At 41.9% G+C, this 19,019-nt stretch overlaps 1 protein-coding gene across 1 annotated transcript in view; it reads left to right on the top strand.

The window, feature by feature from the left end:
• The window catches only part of LOC136856712 (phospholipase A1 VesT1.02), a 103,004-nt gene that overhangs the window by 51,483 nt on the left and 32,502 nt on the right, over positions 1 to 19,019 (top strand). Inside the window, exon 4 of the mRNA XM_068225623.1 lies at positions 6,936 to 7,082. Within this exon, the coding sequence (XP_068081724.1) occupies positions 6,936 to 7,082 (147 nt within the window). The remainder of the gene's footprint in view (positions 1 to 6,935; positions 7,083 to 19,019) is intronic.

Raw genomic sequence — 19,019 nt, 5'->3', positions numbered from 1 at the left:
CCTCCCTGAGCTGTCTCGCCTCTAAATGTTTTCGGGCGTCGAATTTAATCTCCCGGAGCTTATCCAATCCTTCGCCTGCTTCCAGGGTCTGTGCGTCTTCGTCGTCCACTGGCACGACGCACGTGACTAGTTCACAAGTCGCAAGCTCGGTCCCGCTGGGTACCCTCTGATCCCGCGACGTCGAATTCAATATTCGTACCGGCACGCAGCTGCGTGCCGGAACGAGCATCCTGGCCAGGTAGAGTCTTTTATCGGTGGTCAAAGAACCGGGTTCCACGAGCACGCTATCCCCTTGTATGGATTCCTCTGATAACCGCGCTACTCGAGGTTGCGTCCCTGGCGGTCGCAGCATTACCTCTTGTATGCCGAGCTGCAATACACGTCGTCCCACGTCGACAGTCACCTCGTATTTCAGTAGCGCGTCTAGGCCCAGGATGACCTCATCCGTGATGGCGGCGACGAAGGCCCAGACTCGTAGGCGTCGTTGTCCCAGTGTTAGTTGAAGTAGCGCCTCCTTCAAGACAGGGATGGTGTATCCTGAGGCCGTTCGTAGCAGATAAGGTCGGTGGGGTTCCCTCTCTGGCTGTCCCTCAGCGATGTCCGGCCTGGCAATGGTCAATGCCGCCCCAGTGTCTATCGTGACTCGGCACGGCCTGTCTCCGAGCCACCCATTGGCGGCCAAGCTGTAGTCGCTCCGCTCGGTGACCACATTTAGCCTGAAACGAGGGGACGTTAGTGACGGTGCCGACGAGCCCTTCTCCTTGCCGGCCCTTACTCGTTTCCCTGATCAGGGGCCGCCTCCATACGGCAGTTTCTCCGCAGGTGGCCACGTTCGCCGCAATTCCAACAGGTGATCTCGTTGGTGCGTCGGCGTCTCAACGGCGGCGTACGTCGTTCTCCCGTAACGACGCGGGTCTACGGCGCGTCCTCGCTTCTCACAGCTCGTATTCTTGGTGACTGTGCCACTGTTCACTTCACTGCCTCCACCCTCAGGGCAACCGTCAGGGCCTCTCTGAGGTCATGCTCCCCGCTGAGCATCAGCATTTGACGGATCTCAGCGTTGCGGACCCTTCAATGAATGTATAGGCTGCCTCCCGCTTAATGTGGTCCAGAGGCAGCCCATCCAGAGCCTTGTGAGCTAGCTGCTCCACTTCTTGCGCGAATTCTTGCAGCGTCTCAGTAGCGCGCTGGGTCCTCTTCCTCAGCTGGACTCGGCAGAAGGCTGCCAGCTGGTGGTCACCGTATCGGCTGTCGAGCGCTCTAACGATCTCGTTGTAAGTTGCACCCGGCCGAAGGCTGTGTAGTACTTCCGCTGCTGGTCCTTGCAATGCGGCAATTAGATACACTGCCCTTTCCTCCAATATCCAACCGTTGTGCCAGTACACGGTCTCGAATTGGGCCCGCAAGGTTCGCCAAGATATTGTCCCGTCGAAGTGCGGGGCTTTTACTTTCCCGGCACTTGAGCCGCTGTTGCTGCGGGTGGCCCTAGCACGAGTCTCCATGGCTTGCACTCTCGTACGCAGGGCACTTACTTCTTCCTTCAGGTCCCGAACCCATGACTCCACAACCTACGGTATTTCTTTGATCTGTTTTCCAACCAGTTCCTGTACGTCCTGCATAATGTCACTCTTTAATTTTCTTTCGAGAGAGCGCATTTCGTGTTCTAATTTACCTTGTCCATCCTTAAGTTCATTTAATTCCAGTTTCAGTTCGCTCATGATTTCGTCCTGTTTGGATGAGAGTTCGGTGAACTTACTGAGGAGAGCCTGAAACTGTTCGCTATCCATTTTACGATTCACTAGAAATTTTTAGTTACGAAATTACTGCTACCACTCGATCCCGATTCTGACACCAGCTGTAACGAGTTGGCGGGGTACTAGGATCAATTAACACTAGACTGTTAGCTTCAATACTAAGATTTATTAGCTAGGCACTGAACTACACAAGACTACACACAACGTTTGCTCATAACACACACTTAAGCAGTTCGCGCGCTCTCTCTCCCTTCGTTTCTCACTTGTTCTCACACTACACAGTTTTACACACACGCACAAGGTCCCACGTCGCACGGCTACACGTTCTCTCATTCGCCGACAGTCCGCACTGTAGCACACTAGTCCGATAATCACAGCAGTTCACATACTTCACTACACTGGCAGTCGCTCACGACTGAACCACACCAACTTCTAACTCAGTCAAACTCTCACTAACTCCAGGCAGGTCGTTTCTCTCTTATATACCTGCGCTGGATCTTCTAGAATCGGCCGGATGCTGGATGGATCCACGAACATCGCGAGATGGAACACTCCAGATTAATCGTGGAGTCATTTCCATACTCCTCTGCTACGGGACCGCGAGCGGAAGTGAGTGGGCCTGGCCTAGCATATAAGCGCTACTAGTGATTGGCGCAGTTGAACCGTAAGGTGTGGGTCTATACGGTGCCGGGCCGGGCCCACTGCCAGTTGACATGGCGGACGCTATGACCATCGCAGTATTATATTTGAAGTAGTTATTTGATTGTTGGTTGAATGAAGGAGATACACCAAATGAATGGAGAACTGCTATAGTAGCCCCAGTGTACAAATGAAAAGGTGATGAACATAGAGCGGATAATTACTGGACAGTCAGCGTGACATTTGTTGCATGTAAGGTATGGGGAAGCATTGTTTCTGTTGATATTGTCGCTGCACCTGCAAAACCTCGTATCCCGTGACGTTGGCAATAGTATAGATTTTTGAATGGGGCTCTAACAAGTCAAAGCCCTATAATTGTACCATATGTATATAAACAGTAGTATTACATTAGAATAAGGCATTCTTGTTTATTTAGTTTTTAGTATTGTTTTATGTACTATCGCTATTAAGCAGGTTCACCAACAAGTGACGATGACCTATTTACAGGTCGAAACCAGTACTGTTTTAATTTAAGTAAATAATTCTAAACATTTTGTAAAATAAAGTATTGATTAGGTGGAAAATTCATCCTTCATACTTGAGTGTTACATTATTATTGCAAGAAGTTCAACATAACACAGAATCAGATAGCTTTTCGGCGACGATGGGGTAGGAAAAATATTAAGACTTGGATAAAAACGGCCGTGGACATAATTGAGGTACATTTTCCTTGTTTGAAAATTTAAAAAATGATGGCGTAATTCGAAACCACTAACTCTTGAAAACAAGTGATCCATACAGCTCGGTTAGGTATTGCTGCCATCATCTCCATCACCATTCTTTTCCACTTCATCGAACTGGTAAACCTGTGATAATCATATTCAATTCTCCCCAAATCCTGAAGTCGAGGATGTGAGAAAGGTTTCCCTTTGGCGTAGTCTGGGCAATGTTCTTTAGCAGAGTGGCTAAGTTTGTCGATACCGAGCAGTGGCAGTGCGTGGCATCGCTCTGCCGCCATCTTGACTCACCCTCCAGCCCAGTTTTCACTTATCACTACCACAAAGTTGTACAAGATGATAATAATAAAAATAATATTAAATTATAAATTAATTATAAATTAACTATAAATTATAAATTAATTATAAATAATTATAAATTATATTATTATTATTATTATTATTATTATCATTATCATCATTATAAAACTAACTACTTTTACGGTTTTTGGAGACGCAGGGGCGCCATAATTTAGTCCCGCAGGATCAAGCCTGCCTAGTTGGGGTCAGAAGGCCAGTGTCTTGACTGTCTGAACCACTCAGCCAGGCGGTTTTACATGAAAAAGCACCATTTGTATAAAAAGAATAATGAGAAAAGGGGGGTGTGGCCTCCGAAGATGCCTGATACAGGTCTCTCGAGTTGACACAGTATAGGCGACCTGCTCATCTGTGAGAATGGGGCCCTAACTGGTATGAATTCTAATCCGATGACACTGCCTGAAAATAATTCTAATTCCGATATAAAACGATCACGTAGCAAAAATCACATTATATTGTAAACTGGAAAACATTATTAACAATTTAAGGTACATATAACGATATCTTAGCTGACTTGAAAATAGTAGGCCTATAGTAGTTTTATCTTCTAAACGCATTCACTATTACAGCAACAAGCTAACATCTACTCGACGGCTTACTTCTAAAACCTCGTATGTCCCGATGCTCTTCCTACGCTTTATTTTCCTTAAGGACGGCCACTCCTCCCGGACACATATGCATTTGCAGTCCATCAGAACAATTTTCATTGTGTTCGATTTCCTATGCTGATGTGTAAATGGAAGTGGACCTTACCATACCGTATAGTAGGGATGTTGTTTGCATCACGTATTTACGCACTCCTACAGTATGATGCATTTAAGGTTCAATTTCTTTACACATTAGCGTAGGAAAATGAACTCAACGAAAATTGTTCTGATGGACTGCATATCAATATGTGGCTGGGAGGCGTGACCAGTCTTAAGGAAAGTAATGGGTAGAAAGAGCATTGTGAAATACGAGGTTTTAGAAGTAAGCCGCCGTACTGCAGTCACGACAACTGGCCTACTATGACACTGTACAACCACGATCAGAAGAATTCCGGGACGTTTGGACGAAGATTTTAGCCAACCCTGAGGATGCATAGAGGATGGTTGCCTAGTTGCACTTCCTCTTAAAACAATAATCACCACCACCACCTGAGGATGCAGGAGAAATAACTAAGGCAACGTCACATGTATTCACCTTCCAGGAGGTGTGGCTTGCGACGTTTCGCCATCACAGGTCATTCCCAACTCCATTTCTTCGGGAACTGATTAAGATGTTTCTATGGTTAAACATTCTGTCTATACTACCTTCTCCTAATCAAGGACAATAATTAAATAACTGTAATTTAATTGTGATGAAGTTTGCACTGTGTAATCCCACCCCAATATATGGCGTTTGATTGTTTCATCAGCACTGACAATAACTTCACAGGAACGGCTTTCCAAACGCCCTTGCGTCTCTGATAATCATAATTAGTTAATGCCAGCTAATTTTTACTTTAGTTTTGAAGATAAAAATTATTAGTAGTAGTAGTAGTAGTATGCAGTAGGGCCTATATTGACGAAAATAAGGGCCATTTTTTCTTACAATGGTTGAACGCGATGCCACTTGGTGATGAAGTTATAGTCAAGGCCGCTAACGTTTCAGACAGACTTTGCACACAAGAATAAAAAAAGAAACTGGAGAGTTTTACAGTCAATGAGTTTACATACCTACAAATTACGTCTGTTGCCTTCATGGAGATGTGTACTTCCTGCCTTCATTCTCCTCTCCCTTCATTGTCAAGTCAGTGGGACGTGTGGGCATGCGGAAAAGCAAGTACCTTCCTTTCCACGTGTGTTTCGTTCATGCTAGGTATCCTCGTACTTCATTTCCTCCACCTCCCCTCACTCAACATTGTATGAAAGAATGACACTTATTTCCGTCAATATAGGCCCTTTAAATACTACTACTATTATTACTACTTAAGGTGTGTGCAAGTGTTAACGCGTCTAATGCTTGTGACCAATAAGAGAGAGTTTGTAAGCAAGCACTGGGTGGTTCTGCGGGCTGCACTGATTTCTTGCCTGAAATGAATATTATTGGCCACGAGATACTAAAGAAATCGTGTGTAGCGTTTCACTGATCATAGATGACATTCGTGAAAACGGATAAACAATGCGCCAATGTTATATCTTCTTTATACATATTATTTGAAATGTGAAAAGCCTCTCAAATATCAAAGCATAATAACAGTTAGGCCACCGTACAAACAGTTCTACCACCTTATACCTTAAACCTTTATTTTAGCTCCTTTATAGCACTGAGTTATTTAATTGTTCAACAGCCTATAATGGAATTCATCGTTTTATATATATATTGGAAATTATCACTAATAATAATTAAGGTAGGACGTCGTAATATTGAAAGATACGTTATGACAGATCGTAGAGAGAGGTTCGTTTACTGCCTTCCCTGGAGGGAAGGGAGTAGTGAGTATGATTGCCATGGAAATGTAGGCAGACCCACAGCGCATGTCATGGAGATAATTCTGCTGGCCAACTCGTGCTGCTTGGAGTTGCGAAACTTCTCACTTCTGAGTTACCGTATGTACAACAGATCACAACGGTCCGAACGAACGAACAACGAAGCGGAGGGAAGGAGAAAGGTATGAAGGAATGTGGCAACACCGTGCAATGGCACATCCAGTGCTCCTCCCTCCAGCCCTATCGGTAAAAAGGTTTTGCTCTAATACTGCGGGTATAGTGTAGGCTTATGTGCATGACAACTTCCGTGGAACCACCCACGTTTCTATGGCAACCACACTTACTACTCTCTTATCACCACCCCGGCAGGCAGTACACTGAGCTCCCTCTATGAACCGTCAGAACGCATCGTTCAATATTACGATTATATACTGTTAAGAGGTTGGTGGTGTTGCAACGGGCTCCACCGGACCGCCCTCAAACCTGCCTGACAAGCCTGTATCACCGCTCAGGCTCCTCCCTCACCCTGCACATAAGCCTTCTCTACAGTCCAAATACTTAGTAAACGTCCATCTTGGTGACCGGCGGGGCGTGGTTATGAAGGTAGTGAGGGAGGTCTGAATAGCGCTCTCTCTTTCTTCCCGGTTCGCTACCTGTTAACTGGCTTGTTGACACGTTGTGTTCAGCCACTGCGTAAGATGTATAGACGAAGACTGGGAAGCGAGCGCAGTGGGAGACGAGGCAGCCTCTTTCGTATGCCCCTCCTCACATGCGCGGGCGATTCTCGCGCAGGACGTTTACAAAGTATTTGGACCATAGGAACCAGGAAAATTATCTAAAGATATACAGTGTATTGTATAAATGTCAACACCTGCCAGTGTTTAACTAATCAAAAGTGGTCCTTAACATAAAATACACTTAAGTTAACTGGCATAAATAACGTTCTTGGGGCTGTTATAAATGTCTTAGGAATAACTGGTAATGTTGCAACCTTTCAGGTGCCCTCAGTCCTCGACGTGGAGTCTGGAAAATTTTTTCCTGCGCCTAGGATTACCAAAGTGGACTATCGATTCCATCGCCGAATATTTTGCTATGCTTGTCGGAAGTACTTTATCATCGGAAACAACAAATACGCCTTCCTGCAAGTGAGTATATTATTATTATTATTATTATTATTATTATTATTATTATTATTATTATTACGGGGCTACCCATGGAGCAGAAAGAGGTTACAGAAGGTGCGGGCTTGAATGGGTCTAACTACGATATCAAGAATAGATTTAAAAATTTAACAAAGGTTATATTTCTTTTAGAACTTCAAACTTAACAATTTTTCATAACAATGAAACATCAGGTACAATGACAATTTAGAAAACAAGTCTAGGAAAATCCAAAATTAGTGAACTTGACTGATTCTGGGCTTCAAGCCCCTCGTTTTACAATTCCTGAGCTCCTAGCTCAAATTTACAAAGGAGCACAAATTATTCAAGGGCAGAAATTCCCCTAATTCAAAGAGCGCTTGCTCCCAAAATTACAACATCTAGCCATCCAGAGGCATTCGTTACAACATTTTGGAAAAGAGCTAACAAGCTCTCACTTCCTCAAGTCTATTCGAGGTAACATTACATCAATCTCTGGTCTCTCAAACCATCATTTACCAATGGAACTTATTATTACAGGGGTATTAAATACCAACCTACTGGGCCTTCGTGGGATAAGAATAACAGATTAAATTAATGGCCTGAACACAAAATGAACGGAGGTGTATACTTGCGCTTCTAGATATGAACACTTAAAAACCTAACGGGCATTAGGCCGATGAAACAGGGGCTATTCCCAAACTACTGAGTTGACTCGTATAGAAATTATATTACCGCAGGAAAAACAGTTACAAAACGTAGTCACCTCAAACCAAGATGAAGTGGAGCTCGAGAGGGTACATCACTCTCTATCCCCGATTTACAGTTAAAGATTTTACGAAATTTTTACCTTAGCCGAAAGATTTACATTTTAGAAAAGTCGGTTACATAGTCAAAGATTCGGACCTTTCCCTCGGGTTAAACTGCGGAGGTATCAAGGAAGAATATAGTTATGTGGCCATTACCTTGTAGATGTCCTGGTTGCCGACGAAAGAGGCCGCCCGCCTCCTGCTTAACACGCACACTCAGAAAGATGACGATGAATTGGCCAAGAAGCCTGAAAATCCGCAGTTTATAAACCCTCAGGGAAGGTTCGAGACCATTCAAGATGAATCAGGACACACCCTCTCAATTTTATTGGTAGATTCAAAAGTAGCACTCAAAATCGAAGAAGAAGCCTGTGATAGGTTGAAAATTAATTACAGAAATTAGTGATTGGTTAGATTCAAAACTGGCGGAGAGGAAAAGGAAATATTGCCAAGCCAAAAATAAATGAACATCAATCCAAAAAACTTCGGAATACCAAACTTCTTTAAATATAGGTTCTTATTCTTCGCACCAGGGTGCATGACCATATTTTTTTGTAGTGTCATCTGTGAAAGAATGTCCAAATTTCTTGATGTATAGCAAACAAAACTAGTTGAAATTCAGTCAGCTTAGGAAACATCACAATAAAAAAATTACATCATATTTCTGTGGTGACATCTACTGAGTAAATTCTAAGTTATTGTAGTTTCAGTTTCACTGTTTTACCAAGAGAGAAGTTAATTTAGGCGCTGAAGTTGAATGCGCGGCGTTGGGGTGTACCACCCGGTACAATTATCATTTTTATTATTGTTATTATTATTACCATCATCTATACTGTATATTAAAAGAATTCACTAAAAACAACATTGGCAAATCCGTCCGTCCGTTTTGCTGGAAGGATTTACTTCACTTTTTTATTCTCTCCGGAATTATCTGGTGGTGAATCATGAGACTTTGATAGACCTCTAAGTTCAACCAACTTTGTATAATCATGAAATCAAATCATTAAATGATCACTCTAATAATTGCAGGAGAAATCTTACCTTAACCCGAAATACATTGTCTTCTTACCAGATTGCTAAGCGACTAACATTTCCATTAATATTTATACTAGCATGTGCCCGTGGCTTTGCCCGCGTTTATTATTCCAAACGTTAGATGTTTCTAAACTATTTACTATACTGCTAATAATAAGAGTTGGCGTCTGGCATTTCTTAGAGGGAGGTCCGTTTACTGCCTGCCGAGGCGGGATATAGGGAGTGGCTGTGTGATTGCCATGGAAACGAGGGTGGGGCGACTGCGGTTGCCATGGAGATAACACTTCAGGGCAGCTCGTCTTGCTTGGAGTTGCCAAACCTGTCACTGTCACTGATAAGAACCTGATTGTTTGTATAAGAGTGATCGCAAATGGGACGACACCGCCTGGCCAGGCAGTCTACAACAGATCACAGCGGCCAGAATGAAGGAGGGAACAAGTGAGCCGGAAGCGAGGGGTAAGAGTATGTAGAAAGGAATGCTGGAATGTGGCAACATCGTGAAATGGCACGTGCAGTGCTCCTCCCTCCAACCTTACCTGTCAGACGCCAACTCTTATTATTAGCAGTATAAAAAGCAAATTAAAACATTATGTTTTGACGTAAATTGCATGAAATACACTACTTTATTTTTATTATACTCTTACTTTAAATGCTTAAGATACCGGGTTGACGGATGGTAAAAATAATATCAAAACAATGTAAAAGATCATGTCGTCGCTGGAACGGTAAAAGGTTGTATCCCACAATACTCTTCTTATCCATTATTCTCCTTAAGACTGGCCACGCTTCCCAGCCACATATGGATACGCAGTCCATCAGAACAATGTCCGTTGTGTTCGTTTTCCTATGTCGACGATTAAACGAAAATGAACCTTACATGCATTGCACACTAGGAGTGCGTAAATACGCAATGCAAACGTGCATTCCTACAGTACGGTACTGTAAGGTTCATTTTCCTTTACACATGGGCATAGGAAAATGAACACAACAAAATTTGTTCTGATGGACTGCATATCCATACGTGGCTGGGAGGCGTGGCCAGTCTTAAGGAGAATAATTGATAGGAAGAGCTTTGTGGAATACAACCTTTTACCGTTCCAGCGACGATGTTATATAATACGAAATATATTGTTCCCTTACAGATCTTCGGGATAAACTATATTAATGTCCATCCATTTGGAGGTAAGATGTACGCATACTACATTGTGCTTGCCTTCCGAACCCTCAAACATTCCACGTACAGACGTGCACATTAATGGTGTCCCGACATAAACAATCAACACTGCCCCACTCCAGTACTGAAAAGAAGGGGAGACAGTGAAGGGGTAGTGTTGAAGGCCAATCCAGTACAAAACATGGGGGAAGGGAGTGAAGAGGTAGTGTCGAAGGCACAATGACTCACCTTTTCGCTTAACTCATTGCTGCATGGACTGCGTGCAAACAGCCCGCTACAAGACTTCGTTGTGATCGAATGGCGGATGTATTGAAGTACAGCATTAGGTTACCTACTCGTCCGGCCCCGCGGTGTACGGGGCAACGCGTCCGGCCGCTCCGGGTTCCATTCCCGGCAGGGTCAGGGGGTTTTAATTGTAAATGATTATATCCCTGGCCTGGGGACTGCGTGTTTGTGTCGTCCTTAACCTTTCTCACATTCAACACTCAACACTTCCGCAATTCCAATTACATGCAGGTTCATATATTGTGCAAGTAGGGACAAAAGAACTCTATAGGTCGACGCCCCGAACAAATAGAATTTTAACATAAAAAAATAAAAAGTAATCTACTCTGATAGTTACAGTATTAAGAGGTAAATAAGGTTTTTAACCGAAAGTATTTTATACTTGTTAGGAACATTTTGTAGCTGCGTTCTATCGGGTCTACCAATCCTTCTTCACCTCGTTCTTGCCATATTTCTATCCATCTCCAAACTGTCTTAAGGCTGCATGGCATTGCTTGTGCTATTGCTTGGGGGACCATGTGAGCCTCCCACATGCCAATAATACGTCCTCGATTCACCTGTGATAGGATATGAGCCATCTTATTACAATGTTACAGTATAACGCCGGAATACACACACTGTGTATTCAGCACTACCTGTTCAGCACCTTCCCCTCCTTTTCAGTACTGGAGTGGCCTTCAACACTATCCCTTTACTCTCTCCCCTCCTTTTCAGTACTGGAGTGGCCTTCAACACTATCCCTTTACTCTCTCCCCTCCTTTTCAGTACTGGAGTGGGGCAGTGTTGAATGTTTATGTCGGGACACCATTAAAGTGCGTGCGTGTACAGTTTTGCAAAAGCCCCGATTTAGAAGATGGAGTCCTACAACGTGAAGCGATTGTCCTTGTGCCTGCTGATGCACATTGCGAAACTCTACAAACGGGAGAACTGCAGTCATCTAAATTGAATCGATATATCCGAAGGAATTATTGGAATCCGCGGAATGAATATTACTTCGCTCGCGGCATGTCCAGTCATGAGAGTGGCTTCAATAATATTCGGCATCAGTTTCTGGACTGGTAGTCGTGTTCCGTTTCAGAGGGAAGTAGGATTCATATCCCTGAGAAGGACAGTCGGTGATACATTCATCCGCTCCAAGGTGTTCGAGGGTACTCGAGGTGACTCCAAGTTTTTCAAAAGCACAGTCGTGTAGTTGACAGCCTCATTTGTATTACATATTTTGTCAATAGACTTGTAAATTCATGGAACCCCGGGTAAATCTTGTAGAAGTTGCTTATTGATGATGTTGAAAGCTTCAGTTCCTGGAGAAAGAATTGCTCTTTGACACAGCGATGCGTAATGGGTGAACTGCTATGGCGACGAATGTTAAACATTTCAGATCTGTGCGTGTTTATTATTATCCATCTTGTGTACTGTATATTTCCCCCAAATGAAATAATAAAATGTAAGTGAGTTAGCTGAAAGAAAATATGGTTCACGTTTTATAGCTGGTATAGCAAAATCTTATCTATAGCCTAAAATTTTAAGCGAATGAGGTGAATATCGGGTAAATATGAAATATGAAACTAAATACATAATTAAAACGATTAATAGTAATATAACGACGGCTTACTTCTAAAACCTCGCATCTCGCATTGCTCTCTACACTCATTATTTTCCTTAAGACTGGTCACGCCTCCCAGCCACATATTGATATGCAGCCCATCAGAACAATTTTCGTTGTGTTCTCTTAATTGCATTATACTGCAGGAGTGCGTAAATACGTGATGCAAACAACATCCCTACTATACGGTATGGTAAGGTCCATTTTCCTTTACACATCAGAATGGGAAATTGAACAAATTGAAAATTATTAGGATGGACTGCATATCCATATGTGGCCGGGAGGCGTGGCTAGCCTTAAGGAAAATAATGCGTAGGAAGAGCATCGGGACACACGAGGTTTTAGAAGTAAGCCGTCGATGTTTCGTGTAAAAGTGTACATGTACAGCCCTTGTCCCCTTTCTCTACGGGGTTTGGGTATCAAGTGAAATGGACCTTCGTAGCTAGTTTTTACTACCGGATGACTTTCATGACGTCAACCTAATCAGATGAGTTAATAAGATGAAATGAATGATATGATATATGATAGTAAGAATGAAGAGGATGAAATCCGGCCCCGGCACATAGCCCACACCTCTCGAATAGCTCAAGACTTTGCGTCCCCATCCGACGGACAAATCATCATCAACACCGTCATACGCCCTCACACCATATAAGACCTAAAACGGCTTGCTACGCCATGGACGTAAAATGGCTTCTTCAATATTGTGTTCTCTACCTATCTTATGTACGTTGCCTATCGACAGTGATTCTATGCATTTCATCTTTGTGACAGCACGTTGGATCGTCATATCCCAATACACGTTTTCCGATGGTTTTTCGTTCATAACTCACCAAAGAAAGCGAAAATGAAAATTCCGGCTTCGAGGTGCATTCGGACCCCGTTCCATCTACCTATGTTCAAACTTTCAGATCTCTGCGTGCTGTAGATTTTGCTGGGCATCGCTCACACGCAAAACACAGACAGACAGACAGACAGACAGACAGACAGACAGACAGACAGACAGACAGACAGACAGACAGACAGACAGACACTTCCTTTTATTATTATAGATATATGTGATTTTCATCCTTAGTAATGTAAATGCATGCAGCCACGTTTGCTTATTACCTGTCAAGCCGGAGAGTATACACTCCCTCTGATCACGGAAGAGTACTGTTCTCTGCTAGATAACCTTTGATTCTCTCATCTTTACCACCTTCTAAATATCGTCGTTACCGGGACAAAACCTCCTATGTTATACCTATTCCCAAGAAAGCCGGTGCTGACAGGTGTGAAAACTACCGCACCATTAGTTTAGTATCTCATGCCTGCAAAATTTTAACACGTATTATTTACAGAAGAATGGAAAAACAAGTTGAAGCTCAGTTGGGAGAAGATAAATTTGGCTTCAGAAGAAATGTAGGAACACGTGAAGCAATCCTGACTTTACGTCTGATCTTAGAGGATCGAATCAAGAAGTACAAGCCCACGTATATGGCATTCGTATATCTAGAAAAGGCATTCGATAATGTTGATTGGACCAAGCTATTTATGATTCTGAAGATGATAGGGATCAGATACCGAGAACGAAGAATTATCTACAATCTGTATAAAAATCAGTCTGCAGTGATAAGAATCGAGGGCTTTGAAAAAGAAGCAGCAATCCAGAAAGGAGTGAGGCAAGGCTGCAGTTTGTCCCCTCTCCTTTTCAATGTTTACATTGAACAGGCAGTAAAGGAAATCAGAGAGAAATTTGGAAAGGGAATCACAGTCCAAGGAGAGGAAATCAAAATCTTGAGATTTGCCGATGATATTGTTATTTTATCTGAGACTGCAGAAGATCTCGAGAAGTTGCTGAATGGTATGGATGAAGTCTTGGGTAAGGAGTACAAGATGAAAATAAATAAGTCCAAAACAAAAGTAATGGAGTGCAGTCGAACGAAGGCAGGTGATGTAGGAAATGTTAGATTAGGAAATTAAGTCTTAAAGGAAGTAGATGAATATTGTTACTTGGGTAATAAAATAACTAACGATGGCAGAAGTAAGGAGGACATAAAATGCAGACTAGCACAAGCAAGGAAGAGCTTTCTTAAGAAAAGAAATTTGCTCACTTCAAACATTGATATTGGAGTTAGAAAGATGTTTTTGAATACTTTCGTGTGGAGCGTGGCATTGTATGGAAGTGAAACATGGACGATAACTAGCTCAGAAAGAAAGAGAATAGAAGCTTCTGAAATGTGGTGTTACAGAAGAATGCTGAAGGTGAGATGGATAGATCGAATCACGAATGAAGAGATACTGAATCGAATTGGTGAGAGGAGATTGATTTGGCTAAATTTGACGAGAAGAAGAGATAGAATGATAGGACACAACTTAAGACACCCAGGACTTGTTCAGTTGGTTTTCGAAGGAAGTGTAGGTGGTAAGAACGGTAGGGGTAGACCAAGGTTTGAATATGACAAGCAGATTAGGGCAGATGTAGGATGCAATAGTTACGTAGAAATAAAAAGGTTAGCACAGGATAGGGTGGCATGGAGGGCTGCATCAAACCAGTCTATGGACTGATGACTCAAACAACAACATCATTATACAATGTAGAATATCGCAGCAAATCACGGGTATATTTGCTAGTAAATAAATAAATGAATGATAGTAAGAAGTATCAGATTCACTTTTGTAGAGTTTGTTTTTAAATTGAATCTGTAGATTTTGTAGACCGAGTTCACATTTAACATTTTCTGAATTTGATTTAACATAATGTTAGTCACCGATGACCGCAATCTGTAGGCTATGTTAACGTCATCCCTTTGAAACTACTACCGTTGCTTTAGCGCGCCTGGTGGCCATGGTAGTTAAGGCGTCAAGACTCTATGGTCTGACACCGTGCTTAGCCGGTTCGAGTCCCGTTGGTCGAGAAAAATGTCATCAGAATGTTGGCCGGAAAGGTAGGAGAGGTGGTGGTATATAATTTCCAATCACCTGATTGCGTGCCTAAAGTCTGGATTAAATTCTAAACTCTCCCAATCTTCATATTGTACCCATCCCGGGCAAATTCGGGCAACCATTACGTAATTCAGTTTCACAAATAGATGTTTAGATGGAATTGTTGGATGACAACCTTCAGAAGTCATCTCCCAGGCTTGACGTCTCGTCCTCCCTACTTTCATTGCGTCAACGGCTGGAGCTCACAAGCATACGGGCAGTGGAATGTTTGGTAAATAAAGTAGGCACTACAAAAAATATAACGAAAGTAGGGTTGTCTATAATGTGAGAGGAATACACTAATATTATGAAATGAGAAGAATCTTCATTGAAATATATTTTGCTAAACATTTTATTATACTGATAAAATCACACGAGATGGTGCCATATTACAACACATAAACAAAGAAATAATCAAGACTGAAGCAATAATTATATATAGTATGCCTTAACGTCCTTTTAGTTTATCCACGGGTGTAGTTGTCGCTTTGTCTACTATAAATCATTTGATTAATACGCACTGATACGTAAATGTATTAACTACTTCTAATGATAATTATAGCAATGTTTGTATTAACACAACAAGTACGTCATACGCCATGGACACGTAAGTTCCTCTTAGGTATACGCATTCACCTTCTGGATATGGGAAACTTCAACTTCATCTTTCTAGTTGTTTCTCATATCGGGGAAAGCACGTAGTGATGACGGTGGTGTAGTAAAGGGGCTGACCAATGAGCGCCTGACACGTCCCTGACTGGTCTCATTTAGGGGTGTGAGGGTGGGGGCCGTATTGTCTTGCTCCTTCCAAGCCTTAAATAAATGGCGGATGGACCCGCCACAATAACGATGCCAAAGAAGCTATCCTCGTGTCCCACAATGCTCTTCCTGTCCATTACTTTCCCTAAGACTGGTCACGCTCCCTGCCCCGTATGAATATGCAATCCCATCAGAATATTTTTCGTTTTGTTCATTTTGTTACGCCTCGGAAAATGACCATTATATACAGTATGCTGTAGGAGTGCGTAAATACGTCATGAAAACATACATCCCTACAGTCTGTATGGCAACGTTAATTTTCCTTTACACGTAACCATAGGAAAATTAACACAACGAGAATTGTTCTGATGGACAGCATATCCACAAGTAAGATACGAGGTATTGCTTCTTAGACGATGATAAGTTATATAGATACTACGTCAAAGTACAGCAATAGGTCTTCTTCTTATTGTTGTTTCGTTGAGGCCCCTTGGACCACGAGGTTACTAACTCTCGTGGGCTTTCTTCTTAGCCCAATATTCCTTCATCTTTGCACTTTCCAGAGCCCACTTCATTCCCACGTTTTAGCTGTCAGTGACTGGAGATCGTCAAATGTTCTGATCAGCATTCTAAATTTATCTCTGTTTATTATATCCTTGGGATCGATCTTTAAAATTTCTAGATCTTTTCGAAATAATTTCGTCCATTTAGTATTTGTTCCCTCCCATCTAGAAATACTGTTGAAGATTCTTGAGGGCAGTCTCTTGTTGTCTATTTTTATAGGCATACAATTGCTATGCCACCTGATGGACTAAGACGGAAGGTGTAAATAGACGTAGCGTCAAGCTACCTGCACACGGTAGCTGAGCCTATTTTATATTGATATTATTATTATTATCATTATTATCATCATTATCTATATATTTAAAAGAGTAGGCTTATTATTTTGAGACAATGGCTGAACCGATAGACATTGTTAAGCATTCTGACGTAAGCTGTGGACCAATAGACTTGCAGAGTGTCATTTAAAGCTAAAAACTTCATGATTGTTCCGTATTGAATAGAGAAATAAGTAGATGTACAATATTATAGGGAAGGATCCACCTTTCAATACTCCGTAGTAAAAAGTAGTTACAACCTGTTTATTGGGACCGGTTTCAACACATTTCAAGTGTCATCATCAGTCAATTAGCGAAGATCTTAAAACAACTAATATATTGAACACAGGCAAAATATTAACATTGTATCATATCGTAGCAATGTTAATATTTTGCCTGTGTTCAATATATTAGTTGTTTTAAGATCTTCGCTAATTGGCTGATGATGACACTTGAAATGTGTTGAAACCGGTCCCAATAAACAGGTTGTAACTACTTTTTACTACGGAGTATTGAAAGGTGGATCCTTCCCTATAATATTGTACATCTTCTTATTGCAGAGTGTCTTTAAAAAGCATAACATTCTTGCAGTGCATTTATAAATTATTAAAGAAAAATTTAGCAATTTGCTTGGCTATTGCGCTCGCTAGTACTTCAAGCCCGCCTGAACCATGAGAGCACTGAGCAGCAGGCTCGATAGGCGAGGTGGAAGGGGAGTAGGCATGAATGATCAGTCAGTGCCTTACTGGTCAGCTGTACTGTAATTCGTGGACAGGAATCCGCTGTTCTGATGCCCAGCTGTTGAACATTACATTACATTTAAAAGTCCTTTAAATTTAAATGAGAGATCGGTGTCTGGATTAAAATTAAATTTCAAAGCAGCTGACGATGTTCGATAAGTACGACTCAGTATGAGATAAAACCCCAATGGCAAATAGTCATTCATTAATGTGTGTGAATTGTCTTCTAAATTGTATCATAGGCAACGACATTCGATTCCTTCTGGTGTGGAAATTACTGTTCGTGGAGGAGGCGTCATTAAGGGGTTGCCTGTTTTGCCACATGTTTATCGTTAAACAATTAATTAGTTATAATTATATTATAAAGATTCTCATCCTTAACCCTTCTTCAAAACATGCCTATTACATAAAAATACGCCTGCAAAGAAACATAAAAATGGAAATCGTTGATTTTTTGCAAGAGACTGGTAACGACGACTACCCCTCTGTAGATGGTGACTGATGATTGAATTACAAGCGAGAATTTTAGCACATTATTGTATCGTGATTGAAATTTATAGCAAGACGTTCACTTCTGCGAAATATGACATCATTTCCTCCAAAGTTGCCTTTCTTAATTAGTTTAAAAGTCATTGGGCTTATACCCCGTAGTTCTATACCATATACTATCGTCAACATCTTAATACTGAAGATGAAAGCTAGCTACTTAATTTCTCTGCATAATTCTTGGATTAATTAGAATAAATGGTTTGCCTCCACATACTCTCATTCTAAAGAAAGACCCATAGTTATGCTCATTATAAAATGGGGCCTTTTCCCAACGGCTCTTAAATGGAACCAAATTAGAGCCTAATTCTAAGAAGTATGTACGAAAATTGCTTAGATTTGGAAATAATAAGTTGAGATAAAGCTGGACAGAAAGCTCTAATCTCTCCAATTTACTTTAAAACATCCGATTAAAAACTTTCATTTTCTTTTGAGAGGCACCAGTTACCAATTCACTTGGAATTTTGTATCACGATCAGGGACGTGTAAGTCTCTACTTACCTCAGCCACTTTTCAGCCATGGCCAGCTAAATGTTGCAATGTCAAAAAAGCGATATTTTAAAGTTGCAATAGTACCAAAAAGTAACTGTACAAGGAATACACCGGGCAAGTGGCTGCGTGGTTTGAGTCACGTAGCTATCAGCTTGCATTCGGGAGATAGTGGTTCGAACCCCACTGCCGGCAGCTCTGAAGATGGTTTCCTGTGGTTTCCCATTTTCACACCAGTTAAATGCTGGGATTCTGCTTTAATTAAGGCCACTGTTGCTTCCTTCCCTCTTCTAGCTATTTTCTATCCCATCGTCACCGTAAGAGCTATCTGTGTCACTGCGACATAAAGAATATTGTAAGAAATAAAGTTCAAGATTTCGTGTATAAGGAAATCTCCGTTCTCACTTCGCGAGGTTAGGACGGTGTCAAAGGGTCGGTTGGCTTATGTTCCTTACCGGGGCTGACACCGCGACCTGCCTACTATATATTTTTTATTTGATTTTTAGTTGTATTTATCTTTTTAATGAGCTTTTTAGGCGGTGGGATCGAGTTGATTAGGGTAGTTTGTAGTGTGGTGGCATCCTGCACGCGTGCTGGCTGCCTTTTTTTGTGGGTTTTTAAGGCCTTTTTTATTGTCAACATAGTATATTTCAATACATAT

Source organism: Anabrus simplex, chromosome 1 (genome assembly GCF_040414725.1).
Source record: "Anabrus simplex isolate iqAnaSimp1 chromosome 1, ASM4041472v1, whole genome shotgun sequence".
Classification (NCBI taxonomy): domain Eukaryota; kingdom Metazoa; phylum Arthropoda; class Insecta; order Orthoptera; family Tettigoniidae; genus Anabrus; species Anabrus simplex.
Note: the sequence above shows the minus strand (reverse complement) of the source record. Positions and strands in the feature narration are given on the sequence as shown.